Source organism: Marmota monax, unplaced genomic scaffold (assembly GCF_021218885.2).
Source record: "Marmota monax isolate L192 unplaced genomic scaffold, Marmota_monax_Labrador192_F-V1.1 WCK01_AAM20220418_F8-fsc00001, whole genome shotgun sequence".
Lineage (NCBI taxonomy): Eukaryota > Metazoa > Chordata > Mammalia > Rodentia > Sciuridae > Marmota > Marmota monax.
Window position 1 is genome coordinate 43,391,729 of NW_026693777.1, and position 27,410 is coordinate 43,419,138.

At 36.9% G+C, this 27,410-nt stretch overlaps 2 protein-coding genes and 1 non-coding gene across 3 annotated transcripts in view; 2 read left to right on the forward strand and 1 right to left on the reverse strand.

Moving 5' to 3' along the window:
- Nucleotides 1–445: 445 nt before the first annotated feature.
- Exd1 (exonuclease 3'-5' domain containing 1) overlaps nucleotides 446–27,410 on the reverse strand; it is a 37,448-nt gene continuing 10,483 nt past the window's right edge. Inside the window, exons 5-11 of the mRNA XM_046461311.2 lie at nucleotides 23,187–23,245; nucleotides 19,775–19,861; nucleotides 14,309–14,413; nucleotides 14,149–14,229; nucleotides 9,263–9,406; nucleotides 6,560–6,751; nucleotides 446–2,092 (exon numbers count right to left, since the gene is read on the reverse strand). Coding sequence (XP_046317267.1) covers nucleotides 1,433–2,092; nucleotides 6,560–6,751; nucleotides 9,263–9,406; nucleotides 14,149–14,229; nucleotides 14,309–14,413; nucleotides 19,775–19,861; nucleotides 23,187–23,245 — 1,328 coding nt within the window. The 3' untranslated portion in view covers nucleotides 446–1,432. The remainder of the gene's footprint in view (nucleotides 2,093–6,559; nucleotides 6,752–9,262; nucleotides 9,407–14,148; nucleotides 14,230–14,308; nucleotides 14,414–19,774; nucleotides 19,862–23,186; nucleotides 23,246–27,410) is intronic.
- Nucleotides 4,574–5,370, forward strand: LOC124104385 (proteasome subunit alpha type-2). Its single transcript, XM_046461312.2, has one exon. It carries the CDS (start codon nucleotides 4,589–4,591, stop codon nucleotides 5,291–5,293), a length of 705 nt encoding a protein of 234 aa, XP_046317268.1. The 5' UTR covers nucleotides 4,574–4,588; the 3' UTR covers nucleotides 5,294–5,370.
- LOC124104839 (small nucleolar RNA U13) lies at nucleotides 5,608–5,711 on the forward strand. Its single transcript, XR_006855530.1, has one exon. It is a non-coding gene; the product is annotated as a small nucleolar RNA U13 (small nucleolar RNA).

Here is a 27,410-nt window from a genome sequence, read left to right on the forward strand (position 1 = left end):
CAAGAAGCTAAACAATTCTAAGAATTTTACAGGAATTTACACCCCTTCTAGAGTAACCCTAGAGTAACCACATTCTGGGCTCAACCTGAAAATGCATTCACCTAAAATGATTCAGCAAGCACATTAGCTCCAAGTGACTTTCTAAACTAGGGACAAGGTGAGACAACGCAATTTTGGGCTGAGGCCTTAATCTTAAACTCAGACTAAGTCTGGGTTCTGCAGTTAGGAAGGGCACAGCAATTCTTTCTTTAGCACTCAGAATCAGCTGGTACAGACAACGATGTTCCTAACCTTAGACTGTCCCTAAATTTCCCCTAAGTGCAATAAGTAATATAGTCCTGTAACAGTCAAATTATAGATTTCTAAACTGTACTATAGACCTGGAAATCCAGATATATTCCAACGTCTTCCTACCTAACCCCATTAAGGAAAGAGAGAGTTAACCTAATGCCAAAACAGGTTTATTGGTTATTTTATGCCAAAGAATGTGAGTAATTTGCAAGTACTCAAAATAAAAAAGGCTCGATACAAGCTGCCTCCCTTTTACCCTAAGAAAGTGTACCAACTCCAGGCAAATAGAGTTCAGTCAAACTTTAAGTTCACATAATAGACATACTAAAAACAAATGTAAAGCTCCTGCTTTGTTAGGAAATAAATAAAAACTGCTGAAAGTAAATGAAATAAGAAAAAATTAAAATTGAGATACTGATTCCTATAATAACATCAATTATTGTTTGTCTAAAACATAAGGCCAATAAAACATTCAGAATTTAGGCTTAAAGTTATATTTTAAGAGGAGAAAAGTACTGGCAATTTTTTTGTAGCTCCTCTGGCAGCTCCATACATGTAGGCTAAGAAAAGAAAATGAGCATAGGTTTATGATAGCTAAACCTTTGAATATGGTACTTAAAAATCACTTCTATTATACCTGACAAGAATAGGTACTCTAGAGTCTATTCAAATGTGTTCATATATCACCCTCTAGTTTTTTGTTCATTTGTTTTTACTAAAAAAAGTACTACCAATATTTTTCAGCTATGAATATGAATTTTGCAGATCCCCCTTCAAACAAATCTGAAAGCCAAAACACAAAGCAAAAATTTTAAATGAAAGATCCTTCCTGATACTAAGGCCAAGATTTTTCCCTTCTTCAAATCCTCTTAATCCAAATTATGAGAAATAATTTACTCTGTCCACTGGCAACATTTCTGCATAGTGACATAATCAGAAATTGTATTTCTTTCATTAGTTATTCATTCTCATTCTAACCCAAATACCAGGAACTCAGCAGTAAGCAAGAGGATATAATTTTCCCTGAAGCCTATAATGGAGGCATACAAAACATACAACATGAGAAACTTAAACATTTCGAAAGGCCCTGTATGGCAGAGAAATGAGCCATCTTTATGGCCTCAGGGACAAACTATAAATCCTAAGGCAGATTTAAAGAAGGATTTATCCATGAATCTGTTTTCTCCAAAGCTGGACAGGGAGGGAGTGTGGAAATCACAGCTTTTTTGAAAGGATGAAAGGTATCAGCTGGTGACACTCTGGTTTCCTGAGGAAGAGAAGAAGACACTGAAACTTCTTGCTTTGTGCATGTGAAATCTTCCTTATTTTCCACCATCAATAACTGTTCTATCTCTTCTTTCAAAGAAAAACTTGCCTGGAACTCATCCTTGGGTATTATAAAGTGTTCTTTCTGAGTTATTCTTTGCTCCTTTAACCCTTTTAACTCAGGACAAATGAGTTTGTTACTGGAATTGTCACTGGCTTCTCCTTCCTTTATGGGAGGTAGATGAGACTTCACTGTTGTTTGTTTAGCTCCTTCTTTCAAAAAATTCACATCCTCATGAAATTCCGGAGATGTAAAACTTGGAGCTTTATCTATTCTAGAATTTTTACAAAATAAGAAGCCTCTGACTTTTTCCTCTTTTCCTGTTGTCTCTGCCACTGATTTCTTTGGGCGTAGCTCAGTCCTTATTAGGAGTCCCTTTGCATTCACCTTATATTCTTTTGCAGCTCTCTCTCTGCGCTCCTTCTGGAAGTCCTTGAGTTGAAGTAGCTCCTCTGGAAGCTCCATACATGTAGGCTAAGAAAAGAAAATGAACATAGGTTTATGATAGCTAACCTTTGAATATGGTACTTAAAAATCACTTCTATTATACCTGACAAGAATAGGTGCTCTAGAGTCTATTCAAATGTGTTCATATATCACCCTCTAGTGTCTTCAACTATAATTGTACTATTTTTGAGCAAAAATATTTTGAAAAGGTAATGAGTCCACATGTGTGTGTACACATGTATGTGTAAAGATTATACAGGGAAAGTGAGTCTCCCAACCTGGCCCCAGTTGCCTTAGCAGATGCATCTTCTAAAAAGCTGTTTCTTGTGTAACCTACCAGAGGAAGTCTGCATATATGATTATAAGTGTATACATATACACCTTATTACATGTTTATATTTCCAATGCATTACTTTTTTATTATTTTTGCAATACTAGATATCCAACCCAGAGCCTTGCCCATGGTAGGCAAGTGCATTACTACTGAGTTACACTCCCAGTCTTGATGGCATCTTTGGTTTTTCCCCTAACTTTTAATGTTGGTAACTAAAATCATTCTACACAAATGATACCATACATTATATATTCTTCAGCATCTTGTTTTTGTTTGTTTGTTTTTTTACTAAAAAAAAATGTTTAGGAGATTGTTCCATATTAGCATTTCTAAGGGCTATATGGACATATTGTAACTTACTTAACCAAACCTGTTGTGTCCCCCACCCCCAAATCACACACACACACACACACACACACACAAACAGAGTGACCCACCACTGAGCTATGTCCCCAGGCCTTTTTATTTTTCATTTTGAGGCAGGATTTAGTTACATTGCCCAGGCTGGCCTCAAAGTCCTGTTCTCAGACAATGTTTCTGCTTCAGCATCTCAAATAGCTGCTATTACAGGCACATGTCACTAGGCCCAACTATCACAACAAGTTTGCAAAGTCAAATTTATGAATTTTTTATGTATGAACTTTGAGTATTTTTATGTTACGTTAAAAAATTCCTGTATTAAAATTTTTAAATTATTTTTTCTAATAATTTTCTAATTTCACTAAAATTTTTTTTTAGTAGTAGATAGACACAATACCTTTATTTTATTTATTTATTTTTATGTAGTGCTGAGGATAGAACCCAGTGCTGCACGTGTGCTAGGCAAGTGCTCTACCACTGAGCTACAACCCTAGTCCCATCTAATTTCACTTTTTTATACAACTACTTGATCCAAGGAGTTTATTTTGTTGTAATGAAAGAGAACAATCCAACTCTGGTTCTCCTCCTCTATATTTGTAAATTAATTGCCTAAGACCCTTTACTGAATAATCTCTCCCATTGATTGGAAATGCTAATTTATCACAATCATCTTGGCAAATTGATACTGAGTTTATTTCTTGGCTCTCTACTTCACTCCATTCACCTGCTTAATCATGTATCAGTCAAAAAATGTTTTAGGGCTGGGATTGTGGCTTGGCGATAGAACGCTCGCCTGGCACAGGCGGGACCTGGGTTCGATCCTCATGCACCACATAAAAATAAAGTCATTGTGTTGTGTCCATGCATACCTAAAAAATAAATATTTAAAAAAGTTAATTAAAAAATGTTTTAGTGTAGCTTTGTTTTAATATTTTACAAAGCCAGTCTTCTTTCAGCATACTCCTTTTCCCAAGGTTTCCTGGCTATTCTTGCATATTTACTGGTTTTTACAAAGTCTGTAATGACAATCTGTCATAATAATCCAGGTGTTACTATTTTTATGAGAATAGAATTAAATTCAAAGATTAATTTAGAAATAATCAATAGCTAAAATTTTTTAGTGTTCCCATTCATTTAAGTGTTCTTTTACACTGTGCAGTAATATTAAAATGTTTGCTTCATTTATGTCTTTTTTTTTTTTTTTGGTACCAGGGATTGAACCCAGGGGCACTTAACCACTGAGCCACATCCCCAGCCCTTTTTATTTTTAATTTTGAGATAGGGTCTCACTAAGTTGCTTAGGGCCTTGCTAAGTCACTGAGGCTGGTCTTAAACTTGTAATCCTCCTGCCTCAGTCTCCCGAGCTGCTGGGATTACAAGTATGCGCCACCACACCTGGCAACCTGTATTTTTTGATACAACTATACATAGGGTGTTTTCTCCCATTATATTTTCTAGCTGTTTTTATAGATTTAGAAAACCTATTAACTTTTATATTATTATTATTTTGTTAAATTCTCTTTTTGCTTGTGGCAGTTTTTGTTTGTTTGTTGTTGTTGTTTTTTGGTACTAGGATTTTTTTCCACCATGGAGCTACATGCCCACATTTTTTATTTTGAGACAGGGTCTTGCTAAATTGCTTAGGGTCTCACTAAGCTGCTGAGGCTGGCTTTGAATTTGTGATTCTCTTGCCTCAGTCTCCAAGTTGCTGGGATTACAGGCATGCACCACCATGCCTGGCCCAGTGTATTAGAAAAGTACCCATCCATTCTGACTTTAATCAGTAATGCATGTAAAGGATTATACAGGCTTTGGTTCTCTGGGTAAAGATGGCGGAGCGCGGTTACAGCTTTTCGCTGACTACATTCAGCCCATCTGGTAAACTTGTCCAGATTGAATATGCTTTGGCTGCTGTAGCTGGAGGAGCCCCTTCAGTGGGAATTAAAGCTGCAAATGGTGTGGTATTAGCAACTGAGAAGAAACAGAAATCCATTCTGTATGATGAAAGAAGTGTACACAAAGTGGAACCAATTACCAAACATATAGGTTTGGTCTATAGTGGAATGGGTCCAGATTACAGAGTGCTTGTGCATAGAGCTCGAAAACTTGCTCAGCAGTATTATCTTGTTTACCAAGAACCTATTCCCACAGCTCAGCTGGTACAGAGAGTAGCTTCTGTGATGCAAGAATACACCCAGTCAGGTGGTGTTCGTCCATTTGGAGTTTCTTTACTTATTTGTGGATGGAATGAGGGACGACCATATTTATTTCAGTCAGATCCATCAGGAGCTTACTTTGCCTGGAAGGCCACAGCCATGGGAAAGAACTATGTAAATGGGAAAACATTCCTTGAGAAAAGATATAATGAAGATTTGGAACTGGAAGATGCCATTCATACAGCCATCTTAACCCTAAAGGAAAGTTTTGAAGGGCAAATGACAGAAGATAACATTGAAGTTGGAATCTGCAATGAAGCTGGATTTAGGCGGCTTACTCCAACTGAAGTTAAGGATTACTTGGCTGCCATAGCGTAATGATGAAGTGACTGAACAATCCAGAATTTCAGATAATCTATCTGCTTAAACATGTTTAAAGAATGTTTTGTTTTGCAGACTTTTTGCATACTTATTTCTACATGGTTTAATGGACTGCTGTTTTTAAAAATGACACTTATAAATCATAATAAACTGTTAAATTCAAAAAAAAAAAAAAAGGATTATACAAATTTTTTTCAGCATTTATGAGATAATCATAAATCTTTCTTGGCTCTATGAAAATGGAGAAATATCCTAACATTGAACCATGTTTGGAACTAGAATCCAATAATACATTAAAATAAAAATATATAGGTCTTTTGTAGTTCATAAACATGATAATTAGGTTTTCATGATATTATGTGAGATGTTCCTTCCTCAAGCCTTTCTATGATATTGGCACATTTCTGGTCTGACATGAAAAAAAAAAAAGCAAAATATCATACATTTAAGTGGAGTTTGTATACATCTTTATTTTATTTATTTATTTATTTATTTAATATTTTTAGTTGTAGTTGGACACAATATCTTTTTTTTTTTTTTTTTTTTTTTTAATTTTTTATTGTGGGTTGTTCAAAACATTACAAATTTCTTGACATATCATATTCCACACTTTGATTCTAGTGGGTTATGAACTCTGGACACAATATCTTTATTTTATTTATTGTTATGTGGTGCTGAGGATCGAACCCAGCGCCTCGCAAGAGCTAGGCAAGTGCTCTACAGCTGAGCCACAACCCTAGCCCTGACATCTTTATTTTTAATTGCCATATTAATTGTACATACTTATCAAGTACAGTGTGTATTTTAATATATGTATACAATGTGTAGTAAGTTGAATAAATATTGAATTAAATAAATATTTTGGGCTTTGTCAGCTGTAAACTCTGTCTCATATACAGACGGTCTTTGACTTATGATGGTTGACTTATTTTATGTATATATGTGTGTGTACATATTTATATTTATTTATTTTCTATCTATCTATCTATCACCAACTGCTCACTTATACACTCTTATGTTACTCTGGCTGCATAAAAATAATTCATAAAATCTTATGTTTACTTGATTGACAGAAACATTCATTGGAAACATAATGATTTGGGGAAAAGGTGCTGAAAGGGATGGATCAAGCACAAACCATATTCTCTTTAAGAATATTTATCACTAAGTCTGCCCGTGAAAGTTACTATGGTTATGATGAATCGGTATCATTGTGCCCTCGTGAGGAAGAGGCAAAAACTGCAGAAAAGGAGGTGCACATACCTCCATGCCTGCAAGCCGGTCTGCAGACCCTTCTCTATAGGTGTTTAGGTACCCATCCACCAGGGTAGTTAGGTCAGACATCATCTCATCCATAAGTACCAAGCGAAGGGGTAGCAGGTAGGTTGCCTCCAGGGCCAAAATTTTCAGCAAAGAGGGTGGAAGAGGTCTTGTGAACCACACTTCTGGATTCTCCTAGAAACACCCAAACAATTTTTTTTTTAATGAAGAGTAAGTAAAACTTTACAGAAAATAATTGTATAAAGGTTGCTTAATCTAAAATACTGTTATTCCCTTCTATTTTTACCTCCTACTTTCACACCATCAGTAGCTTTCTGAGTGCATGTATGCATCCATACCCATACATATACAGGGTGCATGAGAGACACAGGGAGATTGGTCAATCAGGAGTTCTCAAAGTTGGAGGCAGCAGACTGGAGTATATGTCCAAATTTGTAGACAGTATGGTCATGATCTAAGTTTATATTCAGGGATACTGGTGGTCATAATATAAAGAAAATTTATATTATTTTGGGAGAAATAACTTGGATAATTTTGTTTCCATCAGCTTAATTCACTTTCTTTTTTTTTTGGGGGGGTACTGGGTATTGAAATGGGTGTTTAAATGCTGAACAACATCTTAAATTGCCTAGGCTGGCTTTGAACTCGAAATCTTACCATCTCAGTCTCTGGAGTCATTGGGATTACAGCACCCAGCTTAATCCAAATTCCTACAAAAGTTTCCCAATTATCCCAACATGGAATTATATTTCAGAATACTTTTTTTGGGGGGTAAGAGCAAGGTGGGGGTACCAGGGATTGAACCCAGAGGCACTTAACCACTGAGTCATATCCCCACCCCCCACTTTTTTTTTTTTTTAAGAAAGCAAACAACCTAACTTAATTTTTGTTTTTCTGGTACTGAGTATTGAACTCAGAGGCACTCTATCACTAAGCTGATCCAAGGTCCTTTTTAAATTTTGAGAAAGGTTTTCACTAAATTGCCAGTCCAGCCTCTAATTTGATATCCACCTACCTCAGCCCCCCCCCCCATGTAGTGGGGATTACAGGGGTGAGTCACCAAGCAGGGCTTAACTTACTTTTTTTGTGTGGGGGGGACCAGGGATTGAACTCAGGGGGACTCAACCACTGAGCCACATTCCCCAGCCCAATTTTTGTATTTTATTAGAGACAGGGTCTTACCAAGTTACTTAGCTTCTCACCATTGCTGAGGCTAGCTTTGAATTCACCATCCTTCTGTCTCAGCCTCCAGAACTGCTGGGATTATAGGGCATGTGCCACAGCGACTGGCCAGGTCTTACCTTACTTTTTAAAATTAAAGATGATAAATAAGTCAGGCATAGTGGTTCACACCTGCAATCCCAGTGACGAAGGAGGCTGGGCAGGAGGATTACAAGTTCAGGTCAGCTTTGGAAATTTAACAAGAACATATTTCAAAATAAAAAGCGGGTGTGCAGAGTGCCCATGAATTGAATCCCAGTACCATAAAAAGAAAAAAAAAAGATGACATACAGATGGTAAATAAATACAGAAGACACTCAACACTATGAGTGTTGAATTAAAACCATATATTGTCAATACCCATAAGAATGACTAAAATTAAGAGTGACCAAGTGTTGGCAAGGATGCACAGGAACTACAAATTTCATACACTTCTGGATGGGAATGTGAATAAATAGAGGCCCATTGGAAAACAATTTGGAAGTGAAACATAACATCTACAATATTATCTATCAATTCTATTCCTAGATACTTGCCAGAAAGAAGTGAAAAGTATACATCAACACAAAAGCCTATCCACAAATATTCATACCATTCATAGCAACACATGAGTAAACTGTGATATATGCACACCACAGAATACAACTAGGCAACAAAAAGAAGTATATTATCATGCTATAGCATAATAACTCTCAAAATAATTCTGTTAAATGAAATAATCCATATGTACATACTGATTGATTCTATTTCTACAGTAGGTCATGGAGAGGGAGCTATACAGATTTTTTCCCCCTTATTTTGGTGATAATTTCACAGGGATATACCAATGTTGAAACTAACCAAATTGTACATTTTATATATGTGTAATTTATTATGTCCATCTCATTCCACCATCTTTCCTGCCCCCATACCCCTTTCCCCACCCCTCTCCTCTTTGCCCATCCCCAGCCCTTTTTATTTTGAGAGTGGGTCTCACTAAGTTGCTTGGGGCCTCGCTAAATTGATGAGGCTTGCTTTGAACTTTAATCTTTCATGCCTCAGCCTCCCAAATTTCTGGGATTATAGGTAGGCTCAAGAAAGCCTGGTTTTATTTCAGAGTACTTTTAAAATGATAATCAACAAATCTTTTCTCCAACTGAAACCTTTTTCTACTTGGCACAACTAAGATTCTGGCAATGCTCATATGCTTACATGGCAGCCAACAGCCAGGGGCACTAACAATTTAGAAACATCCAGACCATTTATTTATTTATTTATATTTTCAGACAGATTCTCATGAAGTTGCTTAGGACCTCATTAAGTTGCTGAGGCTGTTTTTGAACTTGTGATTCTCCTGCCTCAGCCTCCAAAGCTCCTTGGATTACAGGCATGTACCATTGTACCTGGCAATATAATAGACTATTAATGGTGCTCAAGAAAACACTTGAAAAAATAACATCAAATGGGATATCCCTTAATACTTACCCGAATCAGTTTTTGTCTTTCTTCTAGAAAGAAGAGATATTTAGGGGCTACTTTAAGGTGTCTAGTTAAATTTTCCTGCAGAGTACTGATGCAATTTGGAAGAAAGCCACCTGTTTCCATGGAAAACTGAAGGACATCTGCTACCTGCAGTGTTAAAAAAGACAAATTAACCAGTTAAGTGTATACAGAAAACTATCTCAAAATTATATTAAAAACTATTTTAGCCAGTAGTGGTGAGTCATGCCTATAATCCCAGAGGCTCAGTAGGCTGAGGCAGGAGGATCCCAAGTTCAAAGCAAGGTTCAGCAATTTAGTGAGGCCCTAAGCAATTTAATGAGACTCTGTCTCAAAGTAAAAAATAAGGGCTGGGGTTGTGGCTCAGTGGTAGAACGCTTGCCTAGCATGTGTGAGGCACTGGGTTCAATTCTCAGCACCACATATAAATAAATAAAATAGGGAGGTCCATTGACAATTTTAAAAAAACTTAAATAAAATAAATAAAAATAAAAAGAGCTGGAGATATGGCTCAGTAGTTGAATATTCCTTGAATAGCCCTGGGTTCAATCCCTGGTACCAAAAAAAAAAAAATCGATTTTAAGTTTTTAGTTTTAACTATCTTAAAAACTATTTTAAACTGGGTGTGGTGGTGTACACCTGTAATCCCAACAGCTCAGGAGGTTGAGGCAGGAGGATTGGGAGTTCAAAGCCAGTCTCAGCAACTTAGCAAGACCCTGTCCTAATAAAATATAAAAAAAGACTGGAGATGTGGCTCAGTGTTTAAGTATCCCTGAGTTCAATCCCTAGTACCAAAACCAACAACAACAAGAAACTATTTTAAGAGAAATACTTTAAATACCATTTTCCCCAAGGATCCACGTTAGGCCACACCACCAGGAAATTTAAAGTTGTTTATTATTTTGAAATAATTTTTAAAAGTAGAAACTACTGACTTTTTTTTTCTGTTTTTGTTTTTCTCTCTCTCCCTCTCTTTCTCTCAGGGCCTTGCTAAATTGCTGAGGCTGGGTTTAGACTTGTGAATCTCCTGCCTCAGCCTCCTGTGCCCCTGGGATTATAGCATGCCTGACTACACCGAGTTCAAGCCCTTAAAGGTTTTTTAAAATTTTTTATTATTTTCTTTTTAGATATGCATGACAGTAGAGTATATTTTGGCGTATTAAATATACATGGAGGGGTTGGGGTTGAGGCTCAGCTGTAGAGCGCTCACCTTGCACCCTGGGTTTAATTCTCAGAACCACATACAAAAATAAACAAATGAAATAAAGGTGTTGTGTCCAACTACAACTAAAAATAAATAAATAAATATTTTTTAAAAAGAGTATGACATCACTCAAAAAAAAAAAAAAACATACATGGAGGGCTGGGGTTGTGGCTCAGTGATACGGCGCTTGCCTAGCATGGGTGAGACACTGGGTTTGATCCCCGGAACCACGTAAAAATAGAAAATAAAGGTATTAAGTTCATCTACAACTAAAAAAAAAAATTAATAAAAAATACATGGAGTATTGAGTTATACTAGTCGTGTATTCACATAAGAACATAGGAAAAGTTATGCCTGATTCATTCTACTGTCTTTCCTATTTCCAAACCCCCTTCCTTCCCTCATTTCCCTTTGTCTAATCCAATAAACTTCCCTCCCTCCACCATTTTTTTTTTTTAATTGTGAGACAGGGTCTCACTAAGTTGCCCAGGCCAGCCTCAAACTTGCCATCTTCCTATCTTAGTCTCTCTACTAGCTGGGATTATAGGAATATGCCACCACACCTGGGTAAAGTGTTCTTATCCACTTTCTTTTATTTGCCTAGTATAATGTCATTTACTATACTTTGATGCCTGTGGGAACCAAAAGGAAAAGAAAGGAAAGGACTGGGCAAAGGAAAATAAACTTGAGAATTTTTTTCTATTATCTATTAGCAACTTTATTAATAAAAGTTTTGGTATGAAAAGCTAATCAAATTAAGAATTTCAATACCTAGGGGCTGAGGTTGTGACTCAGTGCATGTTTGAAGCACTGGGTTGGATCCTCAGTACCACATAAAAATAAATAAATAAATAAAGGTATTGTGTCCATCTATAACTAAAAAAATATTAATTTTTTAAAAAAATAATTGCAATAACTATTTATGATAGGCTGAATAATGATCCCCATAATATGGCATTCTAATCACTGGAACCTTTGAATATTATTTGATATGGCAAAAGGGACTTCACCACTGTGACAAGTTAAGGACCTAGAGATGAGGGGATTATCCTGTATCACCTGGGTGGACTCTAAATGTACCCACAAGTGTTTCCTTCTTTCTTTTTTTAATTTTTTAGCTGTATTTAGTATTATTTTATTTATATTTATTTGTTTTTATTTTTTTAGTTGTAGATGGATGTAATACCTTTATTTTATTTATTTATTTTTATGTGGTACTGAGGATCCAACCCAGGGCCTCACACACACTAGGCAAGCACTCTAGCACTGAGCGACCACCCCAGCCCACAAGTGATACTTTAAAAAGGAGACAGGGAGATTTTATTATGGTCAGAGGAGAAGGTGACCCAGTGGTGGTAACAGAGAAAAGAAGGATGCATTTTAAAGATGGAAAAAGGGACCATAAGGCAAGGAATACAAGTAGTCACTAGATACTAAAAAGTAAAGGAAAGTCTCTCCCCTTGAGAGCCTCCATAAGAAACCCTGCTGACACACTGACTTCAACCTAGGAAAAGTGATTTGAGACTTCTGATCTCCAGAATTGTTTGATAATATATTTGTGTTGTTTTAGATCACCAAATTTGTGGTGATTTGTTACATCAAGAATAGGAAACAAATATACTGCGTTAATGGAAAACAAATTGGTAAAATTCTAAATTCCTGTTTTTGCACTATGGAAATCTAAAAAGAAAATTTTGGAAAGATATGCTGGAGGCTACACTAGAAATACATATGAGTTCTAATCAAGAAGCCTAATGGAGCAGGTGCACTGTTGTGGGCTGGGGAGGCTGAGGAGGAGTATTGCAAGTTCAAGGAAGTATTGCAAGCTCAGCAATTTAGTGAGGACCTAAGCGATTTAGTGAGACTGTCTCAAAAAAATGGCTGGTTACTTAGCTCAGTGGTAAATTTCCCCTGGGTTAAATCCCTAGTACCCCATCTCCTCATCCCCTCAAAAAGAAACCTGATGGTCTCAAGGGAACAATGAACAATTCTCTTACATTTTGGAGTAAGCATAGCATAGAAGACATCTCTATGCTATTAGTCAAAGCTCTTGAGAGAAGCCCCAAAGGAATATGAAAATAAGAAAAATGACATAAAATTTATTATAAACATGTATAAAGAGCAAAATTGAATCATACATAGTAATGAAATTGAACTTTTAGGAATTGCTGCTCAAAAATAATTGGCCAATTCATTAGTTTAATTCCTCTTCACAGCTCTGAGTATATGTATCCCTTTCATTGGCATAAACCTAAAAACTAGAAGAAAATAAAGAATGCATAATGAAGGACTGGGGATGTGGCTCAGAGATAAAGCACCCCTGGGTTCAATCCCAAGTACCTAAAAACAAAACAAAACAAAACAAAATCCTCAAAAAAACATTTTAAAACTGGTGGTTTTACTGCTCTCACAGAAAAGCCAAAAATTAAGTCAGCTCTATGAGCTAACATAATCTAGAGATTTCTCATCTTTTAATACATATTTTTTTAGTTGTTGGTGGACCTTTTATTTACTTATTTATATGCAGTGCTGAAAATCGAACCCAGTGACTCACACATGTGAGGCAAGCACTCTACTACTGAGCTACAATTCCAGCCCCAAGAGATTTCTCATTTTTGTCTCTCTCTTTTTTTTTTTTTTTTTTTTTGGCAGCAGGGATTGAACCCAGGGGCACTGAGCTACATTCCCAGCCTAAGTCTTTTCTATTTGTTATTTTGAGACAGGTACAGACTAAGTTGCTTAGAACCTCACTAAATTGGCAAGGCTGGTTTTGAACTTGAAATCCTCCTGTTTCAGCCTCCTGAGTTGCTAGGATTACAGGCATGTGCCACCATGCCTGGGTTTCTTTTCAGTTTTTTGTTTTTGTTTTTTTTTTTAGGTTGACACAATATCTTTATTTTATATCTGTGTGGTACTGAGGATGAAACTCTGTGCCTCATGCATACTAGGCGAGCTCTCTACTACTGGGCCAAAACCCCAGTCCCCGCCTCTTTTCATTTTTGTTTTTAGGTCCTGGGATTGAACTCAGGGACACCTTACCACTAAGCTACATCCTCAACCTTTTTTATTTTAAAGACAGGATCTCATTAAATTACTGAGGCTGGCTTCCAACTTCTAATTCCCCTGCCTCTGCCTCCCAAAGCACTGGGATTACAAGCATGCACCACTGTGCCCAGCAGTTTTCTCATTTCTCTAAGGCCTCATAGATATGAGTCAAATCATACCTCTTCAGCTATTTTGGGCCAGAATAGGGTTTGGGGGCATAGACAGAACAATCTATACCCCTGAGGTACAGAGATGGTAAAAGTCAATATGTGATTGCTCATTTCACAAAGTTTCCCATGTCAGACTTTAAATGACACATAAACCGCTCAAGGTTTCTGAATGGCATGGAGTATGGATTTTGCTTCTTATTTGACAAATTCTGGAGCAAAATGAGGAAAACAAATTACCAAGTAATTTTAACTTTTCTGCAGTTTTTTTTTTTTTTTTTTAGTTCACCAAATGTTCTCACATATTGTATAAACATCTTATATAAGAAGTGGGCAGAAATGGTGCATTAAGAGAGAGAGAGAGAGAGAGAGACTTTTGATCATTTATCAGAACAAGGACTATTTTCTACCAGATGTCATGCACTGGTTTGAATCCAGTGTTTTCCTTTAAGTACCTGTGTGTCAAAGACATTATTTAGCATAATTCCATACTGATGAGAGAGGCAATCGGAAAGCCAGCGACAATCATGGATGACCTAAGGAATCAGAAGAGGGAGACAGTTATTAGAACCTGGTTGCTAATCTTCTAGCAAAGAAATCAGCTTAAATACTCACCTTTAGAATTCTCTTGTCTTCTAATATCATCTGAAGTCCATTGTTGAAAGCTCGACTTCCCAGAAGGAAAATGTCAAATAAGTAAACTCGGCTATTTGTGGCCACCTATAATAAACCACATCATTAGGATAAGGAGCAAGTGGGGAAGTGGATCTGAAGACCAAGAATATAAGACAGGACTGGAGTTGTAGCTCAGCAGTAGGGCACTCACCTAGCATGTGCAAAGCACTGGGTTTGATCCTCAGTACCACATAAAAATGAATAAAAATAAAATAAAGGTATTGTGTCCAACTACAACTAAGAAAAAAAATTTTTTAAAAAGAATATAAGACGTGGGGGCTGGGTTTATGGCTCAGTGGTAGAGCACTCACTTAGCATGCATGAGGCATTGGGTTTGATCTTCAGCACCTCACAAAAATAAAATAAAGATATTGTGTCCACCTAAAACTAAAAAAATAATATTAAAAAAAAAAAGAATACAAGAGATGGGCCAGGTGTGGTGGTACACACACCTGTAATCCTAGTGACTCAGGAGGGTGAGATAGGAGGAGCACAAGTTCAAAGCCAGCCTCAGCAACTTAGCAAGGCCCTAAGTAACTTATAGAGACATTGTCTCAAAATAAAATAAATATAAAAAGGGTTGGGGATGTGGCTTAGTGGGAAAGCACTCCTGGGATTCCTGGTAGCAAAATAAAATAAAAGGACTAGAGCTAGAAATATAGCTCAGTGGTAGAGCACCCCTAGGTTCAATCCCCAGTACAGCACACATGAAAAAAGAAAAAAAAAAAGACATGGATAAAATATTTAACACCATCAGTGTTAAATAAATAATAGATACTCAATGATTCTTAGGGAAAACAGGTTTAAATTGATCCTACATAGTTAAAAAAGATACAGTGGGGCTTGGGGTACAGCTCAATGGTAAAGTGCTTGCCAGGCATCCGTGAAGCCCTGGGTTGGATCTCCAATACAACAGACAGGATCACTGTAATTTTTCAAAGAAAAGAAAAGGATAAGCTGGTGAGTAAGACTTCCGCTATTTATCCTCTCAACTTTTTTACTCCCTTTGGTACCAGGGATTTAACCTAGGAGCATTTAACTACTGAACAAAACCCCAGTCCTCTTTATTTTTTATTTTGAGGCAAGGTCTTGCTAAGAGGCTGGCTTTGAACTCGCCATTGTCCTTTCTTTCTTTTTTATTTATTTATTTATTTATTTATTTATTTTTTTTTTAACAACTAAGATCAGAACAGGGAAGAAGAGCATGAGGAAAAGATTAACATTAAACAGAGACGAGTGGGGGGAGAGAGAAGGGAAACTATGGAAATGGAGGAGACCCTCATTGTTACACAAAATTGCATATAAGAGTTTGTGAGGGGAAAGGGGAAAAAAAAAAAAAACAAGGGAGAGAATGTTTTTGTTTTTTTTTTTTTAAGAGAATTTTTTTTTTTTAAGTTTTTGGCGGACACAACATCTTTGTTTGTATGTGGTGCTGAGGATCGAACCTCAGCCACATGCATGTCAGGCGAGCGCGCTACCGCTCGAGCCACATCTCCAGCCCCCGCCATTGTCCTTTCTCACCTCCTAAGCAGCTGGGATTGCAGGTATATGCCACCACACCCAGCTACAGTCTTAACTTTAATGTTTACCAGTTTCACCTATGCCATTCTAATTGTGATATGTGAAATATGTATTTAATCCCCCTCTAATTTCCAGACTTACAGCTTCAGAAACCCTTGGAGTCTCCATAGTGATGAGTGTCTTTTATATGCTAATGAGAAGAAAATAGGGCTGGGGATGTGGCTCAGTGCTCAAGTATTCCCGAGTTTAATCCCCAGGTACCAAAAAAATTAAAAAAGTAAACAATAAATAAACACACAAAAGGTCTGAGTTTGGAGGGTTTCTAGATAGCTAAGCATAAGGAAGTTTCTGGAGGGTGGCATACCCCTTCTTTCAACATTTTACCCTATGGGTCTCTTCCATCTGGCTGATTATCTGCATCCTTTATAACCTTTATCTTTTTTTTTTTTTTTAAGAGAGAGTGAGAGAGAGAATTTTTAATATTTATTTTTTAGTTTTCGGCGGACACAACATCTTTGTTTGTATGTGGTGCTGAGGATCGAACCCGGGCCGCATGCATGCCAGGCGAGCGCGCTACCGCTTGAGCCACATCCCCAGCCCCTAACCTTTATCTTATATGAGTAAATGTGAGTAAAAATGTTTTCCTGGGTTCTGTGAGTTACTACAGCAAATTAATTAAACCTGAAAAGCTAGTTGTGGGAACCCCCAATTTATAATCAGATACAGGTTGTGTCCTGTGCTTCTGACTGGTATCTGAAGTGAGGGGCTGTCTTGTGGGACTGAGTAATTATTAATTCTGTGAAAAATAAAAAGTTTGTTCAAGAAAAGAAAAACAATCTGGATCAGCAGGAAGTAACAGTTCAAGACATAGTATTACTAACATAAATCTTGAATTCTGTCTTAACTAAAAATTGTGATGTAACTAAGTTAGGAGGTGCTATGAAGGTGCTAAAAGGAGCATTTTTACTATAGTAAATGTTCACAGAAAATGTGTAAAACTTATGAATCAAGATACAGCAATACACACATTATTAAAAATAATAATAATCTTTCCCAGCTTTGACCTATCTTTCTGAGTATTTCAATATGTTAAAAGTAGTAACCTTTACAAATGAATTATCTTTCACTGTGCTTTTGAAAATATAATTGTCTTTCAAAGTGCTACATAAATTTACTTTGCTTTAACAACTGTATAATGAAAGTCTTAAAAAAAACTGCCTCTGAAGGAGTATTAGTGTAAGAATTTTTCTTTCCTCGTTAAACTTTTACCATTATTTGATTTTTTTTTTTTTTTTGGCTTTTAATGCACAGTTGATGTGATACTTGGATTTAAAAAAGTAATCATCTTACAAATTTTTTTTAATTTAAAAAATTTAAAAAAATAATCATCTTTGGGCTGGGACTATAGCTCAGTGGCAGAGCACTTGCCTAGCACTCATGAGGCACTGGGTTCGATCCTCAGCAACACATAAAAATAAACAAATAAAACAAAGGCATTCTATCCATCTACAACTACAAAAAGAATTTTTAAAAATTAATCATTGCAGGAAGCCACCCATTAATTACTTGAGGGTCTTCTCAAGTAATGGAGCCACAAAGATTTAGTTTTTTCCTTGAGAACTATCTTTGGCTCCCAGGGGTGCATTAGATTGCCCAAAGCAGATGACCTCTGTTTCCAATGAAATAGGAAGACCCCTCCTGTAGCTCCAAAGTTGGGTGTAACCTGTTGGGAACTGGACCTGTTGGAACCTCCTACCCTATTTGGCAAAGAACATTCCAGAAAATCTTTGATGATCCCTCATATAAATAAAGCAAGAGTAGGCTCCATTTTGCTCTTTTCAGTATAGAAGCTCGATCCCTAAGATTGGCTAGCCCATCCTGCCCCTGCTTTTAAAATTTTCTGTGTCCTGTGAATTTTTTTTTTTTTGGCTACACTATTTTCCTTAGCTTTTATTTGACAGCCAGCGCATTCCACCAAGAGGAACCCCATTTTCAACTGCCCGTGTGGGACATGGGTGGGAACCATCTTTCTCATTCCCCAGCCATCTTGGTGGCTTCTCTTGGTTGGAGCTAACCCACACCTTAATGCTGGAAGATGACAAAAACATCACTGGAGGCTATTAACTTAAGTGGAAAGTATGTGCTAGAGTTCAAGGGTATTCTGAAGATAATTAGGCAGGGCAAAGTGAAATTGGTCATCCTCACCAACACTTTCCCAGTTCTGAAGAAATCTGAAACAGAGTACTAAGCCATGTGGGCTCAAATTGCTAAACACCATCATGATGGCAATAATACTGAAATGGGCACAACATGCACAAAATAATACAGATTATGCCCAGTGGCTATCATAGATCTAGGTGATTTCTGATATTGTTAGAAGGTGGGTATCATAGATCTAGGTGATTTCTGATATTGTTAGAAGGCGGCTATCATAGATCTAGGTGATTTCTGATATTGTTAGAAGGTGGCTATCATAGATCTAGGTGATTTCTGATATTGCTAGAAGGTAGATACATCTCAGAACAGACTGTGAAAAGCAAAACATGCAAAAAAAAATTGTTTTAACTTTTTTGGGGGATGGGGTGAATAATAGAAGTTCAGTGGAGTAGACAAAGGAGAAAGAAGGGAAGGGAGGGAGGATGGGAATAGGAAAGACAGTAAAATGATTCAGACATAACTTTCCTATGTTCATATATGAATACACAAGAATGAGATTCTAATTTGTATAAGTGGGGCTGGGGATGTGGCTCAAGCAGTAGCATGCTCGCCTGGCATGCGTGCGGCCCGGGTTCGATCCTCAGCACCACATACAAACAAAGATGTTGTGTCCGCTGAAAACTGAAAAATAAATATTTAAAAAAATTCTCTCTCTCTCTCTCTAAAAAAATAAATAAACTTTTAAAAAAATAGAATAAGTTATACTGCATGTATGTATAATATGTCAAAATACACTCTAATGTCATATATATACAAAAAGAATAATTTTTTTAAAAATGCCAGAGATTGTTTAAAAAAATTAAACACATAAGCCCAAGGGCTTGATTGGGGAAAATGTGCCTATTAATTTGCTTCCAGTCACAAAGAGGACATTTATAACTAATTGGATAGTCATTCCCTTTGGTACTTAGGAAATTAAAGGGGACAAATTCAGAAATAACCTAGAGTTATCCAAGCATGTATTACCAGAAAGTCCTTCATTCTGTTTTGTTAGAGAAAAGTTTTTTTGTTTAAGTAATTTGCTTTTGTGCTAACTTGGTTTTCTAAGAGCTAAGGTTTACCAATTAAGTGCAGGGAACAAGAGAGAGGCAATCTAATACCAAGCAAAATTAGGCTCAGCCACCTCTATTCCTTTTCCTTGGAGAAGTTGAATATTGCAGAAGGAAGAATTTAAGAGGGCAGATTGCTAACTCAGTTGGCTATATTCTTGGAAAAAATATTCTCATAGTGACTCAAACCGCTGGTTGAGGATACAGCTTGCTCTCTTGACCACCTTGCATACTGATGCTTCTGGCTTGACTCAAAGGTAGCTTACTCATCCTCTAGTTATTTAAGGCTCACTTCAAACTTCTTTTGATATAATGGTACCCTCATCTCTAGGAAACTCACCTAGTGTGGCAGAGACATGTATCAAACCTAACTTCAGAAAGATGGTCAAAGTTGGGAAAGAAGATCTCCTGCAGAATCTGTGAGATAGCAATGATAGCTATTAAAGTGAATCTATTAGAAGTTCCTTCTTTTGAAAAGAATAAATTGAGCACTAAAAATATGAGGTACATTCCCAACAAGTTACAGAATAATAATAGCAGGGATAACAGAGAGAAGACAATTAATAATATATTGAATGTACAATTATTTAAAAATAAAACGTTTTAAAAAATCTTTTACCTGAAGCCAACACAGTTTCCCATGGCGGCACACGTTAGCTCCTTCTGCAGCCACACTCAGGACACTCTGCTTCTTGATATGGAGCATCTGGTAAGATAAGGAAGAAAAGGGACAGGTGTGGTGGTGCACACTTGTAAACTCAGCACTCAGGAGGTTGAGGCAGGAGGATCAGAAGTTCAAAGTCAGTCTTAGCAATTTAGGAATACCCTATCTTAAAATTAAAACTAAAAAAAATAAATAAAAATAAAAACAGGGCTAGGAACATAGCTCAGTGGTAGAGTGTCAATGGATTCAATCCCCAGTAGAAGAAGAAAGGAGGAGGGAGAAAAAGAAGGGGAAAGAAAGGGGAAGAAAAAGAGGAAAAGAAAGGAGGAGAAAAAAAGAAATTCCAGGGAACAAATATTGGCATCATAACACCATGAATGGCATCTGTGATAAACAAAGTACATCATTTTCTCTAATTTTTTTTGTTTGTTTTTGGTACTGGGGATTGAACACAGGAGAATTTTACCACTGAGCCACATGCCCAGCCCTTTTTATTTTGAAACACGTTTTCGCTGAGTTGCCCATGCTGGTCTCAAACTTGTGATCCTCCTGCCTCAGCCTCCCAGATGGCTAGAATTATAGGTGTACACCATTGTACCTTGCCTCAACTTACAAATTTGACCAATCTAAAACACTGATTCAGATTCACAAGCATACATAAATCATCACTGAACACTTCTGATCCTCTTTTTAGTTTTGGTAAATGTATTCCACAACTGGAAGATAAATCACTCATACCCCAAATGCTAATGAGAATTAATTATAAGTGATACCTTTTATTTTCACAGATGGTGCTGGAAAAATTCTAGTATTTAAGCCAAGATTCTTTAGGCAAACTGTGGTGCCCTAACACAGGCAATTTACTACATCTGAAAGGAACACAATAACTACTGTTCAGAATTACAGAAATAAGTGGGGTGAGTGTGAGGTGTCACATGCCTGAAATCCCAGCAACTTAGTATTGCTGAGGTATGAGAATTACAAGTTTGAGGCCAGCCTCATTAACTCAGTGAAGCTCTAAGAAACTCAGCTCTGTTTCAAAATAAAAAATAAAAAGTCTTGGGGCTGGGGTTATGGCTCAGCAGTAGAGCACTCACCTAGCACGTGTGAGGCTCTGGCCTCAATCCTTAACACCATATAAAAATAAATAAATAAAATAAAGGCATTGTGTCCAACTACAACTAAAATAAATAAATAAATAAAAAGCATTAAAAGACTTGCAGCTATCACCCAGTGGTAAAGCACCCCTGGGTTCAATCCCCAGTACAAAAAAAATAAATACAAAATAAAAGGCAAAGTATCTAAATAGATAGTTCACCAAAGAAGTGACACAAGTGGTCAATAAGCTCACAGAAAGATGTTCATCATTTTTAGACATCAAGGAAATGTAAATCAAAATCATAATGAAATACCCCTTCACACAAGCCAGATGACTATAATAAAAAAAATGACAGATAATAACAAGTATTGACAAGGATATGAAAAAAGTAAAAATCCTCATATACTACTAGTCAGGATGTAAAATATCACAGGCAGCAGCTTTGGAAAAGTCTGGCCAGTCCTCAAAAAGTTAAAAAGTTACTAAATAATCCAGTAAATTCCCTGCAAGGTATCTATCCAAGAAAAATAAGTTTTATTTGGATATGTTCATATAAAAACTTGTATATGAATGTTCATAGAAGCATTATTAATAACACCCCTAAAGTATAAACAACTCAAATGTCCATCAAATGGTGAATGAGGGCTGGGGATATAGCTCAGTTGGTACAGTGCTTGCCTCATATGCACAAGGCCCTGGGTTCAATCCCCAGCACCACACACACACACAAATATATGGTGAATGAATAAAATGTAGTATATCTATAAATATAGTATTATTAAGCAATAAGAAGATAAAAAGAAGTAAAATACTAATATACCCTACAGCATGGATGAAATTTCCAAACGTTATGTTAAATAATCAAAGATCACCTATTTCATGACTGATTTTATATTAAATGTCCTGAAGAGTTAAATTCACAGAGACAGAAAGTAAATTAGTGGTTGCTGGGGGCTGAGACAGGGTTGGGAGTAATGGATAAAAGGTGGGGAGCATGGGGTTTCTTTCTAGAGTATTGAAAATATTCCAAAATTCATTATGATGGCAGAGAGACAACTCTGTGAATACCCTAAAGGCCAGTGAGCTATACATTTTCCAAAGGTGAATCATATGACATTTGAATTATATCTCAATAAAGGTTTTGAGAAAAATAAAAAAGAATCTGTTGAAACTCTTCCCTTTAAAAATGCACCCCCACACACACACATGTACAAGCCTGCATCCAACAGAAAGTTCAGTTATTCTCCTAAAGCCCATCTGTGCACTAGTCTGTAGGCTAATTAGTTTTTGCCACTTCTCAAATTAATAAATGATTATTGAGAAACTGCCTAGGTACAGCATCCAGGGTGTTCCTTTTAAAATCAAAGTCAGATAACTTCTGACTGTTCTCTGAAACTGTCAATGGCTTTCCATGTTACTCAGGTCAAAATCAAAATCCTGAAAAGCCTGACCTGATCTGCCTCCCACCCACTTCTATCTCCTACCACTCTTCTCTATTGTGGTCCAATCACACTAACCTCCCTGCTGTTCCTCCACACAAGTCAGGAACGCTTCAGCCTCCAGCTTTTTGTACATGCTAATTCTACTTTGCTTAAATTCTTCACCCAGATACCCACACGACTAGCTTCCTTACTTCCTTCAGGCCCCTATTCCAATGTCATCTCTTCAGAGAAGTTTTTCTTGTCCATCCATATGAAATAGGACCTCCCTGTCACCACTCTATTCTCTATGCCTTGTTTTTTCTTCATTGCAATGACTGCCAGCTAATACACAATTATCTATTTACTGTCCTTTTAAAGAATTTTTTAAGTTGTAAACAAACACAATACCTTTATTTTCCTTATTTTTTTAATGTGGTGCTGAGGATCAACCTGAATGTCTCATGCATGTGAGGCAAGTTCTCTGCCACTGAGCTATAACCCCAGCCTTCTTTACTATCTTATATAAGGATGTAAATTCCTTGAGAGTTAGAATTTTGTCTTGATTATCTCAGAACAATGCCCGACATGTAGCAAACACCCCAAATATTTTGTTGAGTTAATAGAGAAACATGTCAGGCATCAAAGATCTTATAATTAAAAAAAAAATCTATAGGCGGGCAGGCTGGGGTTATGGCTCAGTGGTAGAGCACTTGTCTTGCACGTGCAAGTCCCTGGGTTCGATCCTCAGCACCATATAAAAATAAATAAATAAAGTTTTTTTAAAAATCTATGAAACACAAATATAATACCATTCCCAATATTAGAAATGATTGAGGATAATACTTACTGCAGCACCAAACTTCTGCTGGAACTGATCAATGACTATGTATGTCACCTCTTCTTCCTCTATAAGAGAAGCATAGCATTAAATATATTTATCTTCCTTGGCAATAGAAAAGCCTTCCCACCAGCTTTGGCCACACTCATAAACTCTTACTGTATTGTATCTCAAATGTCTACTGTTGTTTCATTATCATCTGTGTCAGTCCCTCCCGCAGAAAATACAAATCAGCATCCTGTTTGTCCATTGAGAGTAGATAAAAGTCCTACTAACTATAACCTTATCCCCTCTACAATACTAGGGATTGAACCCAGGTGTGGTATACTATTGTATACCACTGAATTATGTTCCCAGCTCTTTTTATTTTTTAACTGAAACACATTCTAAATTGCTAAGACTGGCTTTGAACTTGTAATCCTTTTACCTCAGCCTCCTGAGTAGCTGGGATTATGGGTATGTGCCACTATGCCAGCAATAATCTTACAAATGAACTATCTATTCATTTCCTGTGGTAATCTGTAATACTTCCCTACTCATAGATATGCTTTTTTTTTTTTTTTGTACTGGGGATTGAACCCAGGGCACTGTACCACTGAGCTATATCTCCAGTCCTTTTTATTCTTAATTTTGAGACAGGGCTCTCTCTAAATTGCTGAGGGTCTTGTTAAATTGCTAAGGCTGGACTCAAACATGAAATCTGCCTGCCTCAAGCTCCTGAGTGGCTGAGATTACAGTCTTGTGCTCCCACACCTGGAAAGATTTGTTTTGAACACCTCAAGTCATGCACTTTTATTTATTGATTGATTGATTGAGTCAGGGATTAAACCCAGGGGCAATTAACCACTAAGCCACGTCCCCAGTCCATATTTATTTTGAGACAGGATCTCACTAAATTTCTGAGGCTGGCTTTTTGAACTTGTGATCCTCCTGCCAGCCTTCCAAGTAGTTGGGATTATAGGAGTGTTCCAATGCACCTGGCAAATCATGTACTTTTTTTTTAATATTTATTTTTAGTTTTAGGTGGACAAATATCTTTATTTTTATGTGGTGCTGAGAATCGAACCCAGTGCCTCATGCATGCTAGGCGAGCTCGCTACCACTTGAGCCACATCCCCAGCACCATTCAATCATGTACTTTTTTATTTTATTTTTTTATTTATTTTTTTTTATTTTAATATTTTATTATTTTTTTTTTATTTCTCGGCGGACACAACATCTTTGTTTGTATGTGGTGCTGAGGATCGAACGCAGGCCGCACGCATGCCAGGCGAGCGCGCTACCGCTTGAGCCACATCCCCAGCCCCATCAATCATGTACTTTTTTAAAGCGTGTTTATAAAACAAAGTAATGGTTTAAAAGAAATGAGCCCTGGAGATGGGCCTATGCCCAATTTTTTAGAGTTCTCTAGGTACTAATAATTATTTTTAAAAAATGATATAATTGAAAATAATTAGATTATAGGAGGTATGGCCCAGTAGAGTAATTGCCTTAAGGCCCTGTGTTCAATCCTCAGTAGTAATAACAATAATCTAGTTGTATAATTTAACATAGAGGAGGTCTTCTTCTTTTCCTTGTCTTTCTTTTTTGTGGTGTTGGTTTGAATATAGGGCCTTGTACATGCTAGACAAGGGTTCTGTTATTGAGCTATATCCCCAGTCCCTCTTTAGCTCCTAACCTCTAAGGCGGAGTGCCACTGGACACATACATTTTCCCTTTGTACCTACACTCTCTTGGTGACCTCATCTAGTTTTAGATTTTAAATAAATATCATCTATGGGCTTACTTCTTAATCCTTTCTCATACCTTGCTTCTCATCTTAAGCTTTTATTCAAATTTAAATTGACCAAAACTGAATTCTTAATCAGCTTCTCAAAATCTTTTCCACTCATAGTCTTTCCTACCTCATTGTAATAGCAACTCCACACTTCTAGCTGCTCTTATAAAAGCCCTGAAATTGTCCTTGATTCCTCTCTTTATCTCATACCAATATTTGTCAGTATGCCCCATGGGCTCTACCTTTAGCATATATTCAGAATTCCAACACTTCTTACTCTACTGCCACCATCAGGGTCTAAAGCCACCATATCCAACTGTTTTAATTATTTCTTAGCTTCCTGACTGGTATCCATGTTTTTACCTTTGCTCCACTTTCAGTACCCATATAACATCCAGAATGAGCTTTTAAAAAAAAAAAAAGAAATATTTATTATTTCTCATTACTGTGTAAATTGACTAGATGCTTCTGTCAGTCCTGTTTGGGAACTTTATGCATAAAGTGAGCTTTTTAAAATAGAATTCAGGGGGCTGGGGATGTGGCTCAAGCGGTAGCGCGCTCACCTGGCATGCATGTGGCCCAGGTTCGATCCTCAGCACCACATACAAACAAAGATGTTGTGTCTGCCGAAAACTAAAAAATAAATATTAAAAATTCTCTCTCTCTCTCTCTCTCTCAAAAAAAAAAAAAAAGAATCAAAAAATGGGACGGTATCAAACTTAAAAGCTTCTTCACAGCAAAAGAAACAATCAAGAATGTGAAGAGAGAGCTTACAAAATGGGAGAAAATCTTTGCCATCTGCACCTTGGAAAGAGCATAAATCTCCAGGATATATAAAGAACTCAAAAAACTTAACACCAGGAGCCGGGTGCATCGGTGCATGCCTGTAATCCCAGTCTTGGGAGGCTGAGCCAGGAAGATCACAAGTTCAAAGCCAGCCTCAGTAACAGTGAGGCAATAAGCAACCCAGACCCTGTCTCTAAATAAAATATAAAATAGGGCTGGGGATTTTTTGTATTTTATTTTATTTTTTAAAGTCACATAAAACAGAGAAGATTTATTTATTTTTTTAAGAGAGAGAGAGAGAATCTTTAATATTTATTTTTTAGTTTTCGGCAGACACAACATCTTTGTTTGTATGTGGTGCTGAGGATCAAACCCGGGCCGCATGCATGCCAGGCAAGCGCACTACTGCTTGAGCCACATCCCCAGCCCTTTTGTATTTTATTTAGAGACAGGGTCTGTGATGTGGCTCAGTGGTCAAGTGCCCCTGACTTCAATCGAACCTCCGCCCCCGCCCCCCCCAAAAAAAACCTTAACACCAAAAAAACCAAATAACCCAATCAATAAATGGACAAAGGAACTGAACAGCCACTTCACAGAAGAAATAGGATCTGTCAACAAATATATGAAAAAATATTCAACATCTCTAGCAATTGGAGAAATGCAAATTGAAACTACACTGTGATTTCATCTCACTCCACTCAGAATGGCAATTATCAAGAATACAAGTAATAATAAGTGTTGGCGAGGATGTGAGGAAAAAGATACACTCGTACATTGCTGGTGAGACTGCAAATTGGTGCAATCACTCTAGAAAGCAGTATGGAGAGTCCTCAAAAAACCTGGAATGGAACTACCATTTGACCCCGTTATCCTACTCCTTGGCATATAACCAAAGGAATTTAAATCAGCATACTATAGTGACACAGCTACATCAATGTTTATAACAGCTCAATTCACAATAGCTAAGCTATGGAACCAATCTAGGTGCTCTTCAACAGATGAATGGATAAAGGAAATGTGGTACATATACCCAATACCCAATAGAGTATTACTCAGCCTTAAAGAAGAATGAAATTATGGCATTTGCCGATAAACTAGAGACTATCATGTTAAGTGAAATAAACCAATCCCAAAAAAAACAAAGGTCGAATGTTCTCTCTGATATGTGGATGTTGACTCACAATAGGTGGTGGGTAGATTAAAAGAGGGGAAGTGAAAGGAGGGGAGGAGGGATGAGAATAGGAAAGACAGTAGAATGAATCAGACATAACTTTCTATGTTCATATACGAATATACAACCACTGTAACTCCACATCATGTACAACTAGAAGAATGGGAAATTACACTCCATGTATGAACTTGTATGTATAATATGTCAAAATACATTCTACTCCCATGTATAACTAAAAAGAACAAAGAAAAAAACAAAAACAAAAAAACTTTCCGGTGAAAAATTGGAGTTAAAATATATTCTATAGGGCTGGGGCTATAGCTCAGTGGCAGAGCACTTGCCTAGCATGTGTGAGGCACTGGGTTCAATCCTCAGCCCTACAAAAAAATAAATAAATAAAATAAAGTCATGCTGTCCATCTATAACTATAATTTTTTTAAAAAATAATATTTATAATAGTATAAAAATATGAAATAGGGTTGGGGCTGGGGCTCAGTGG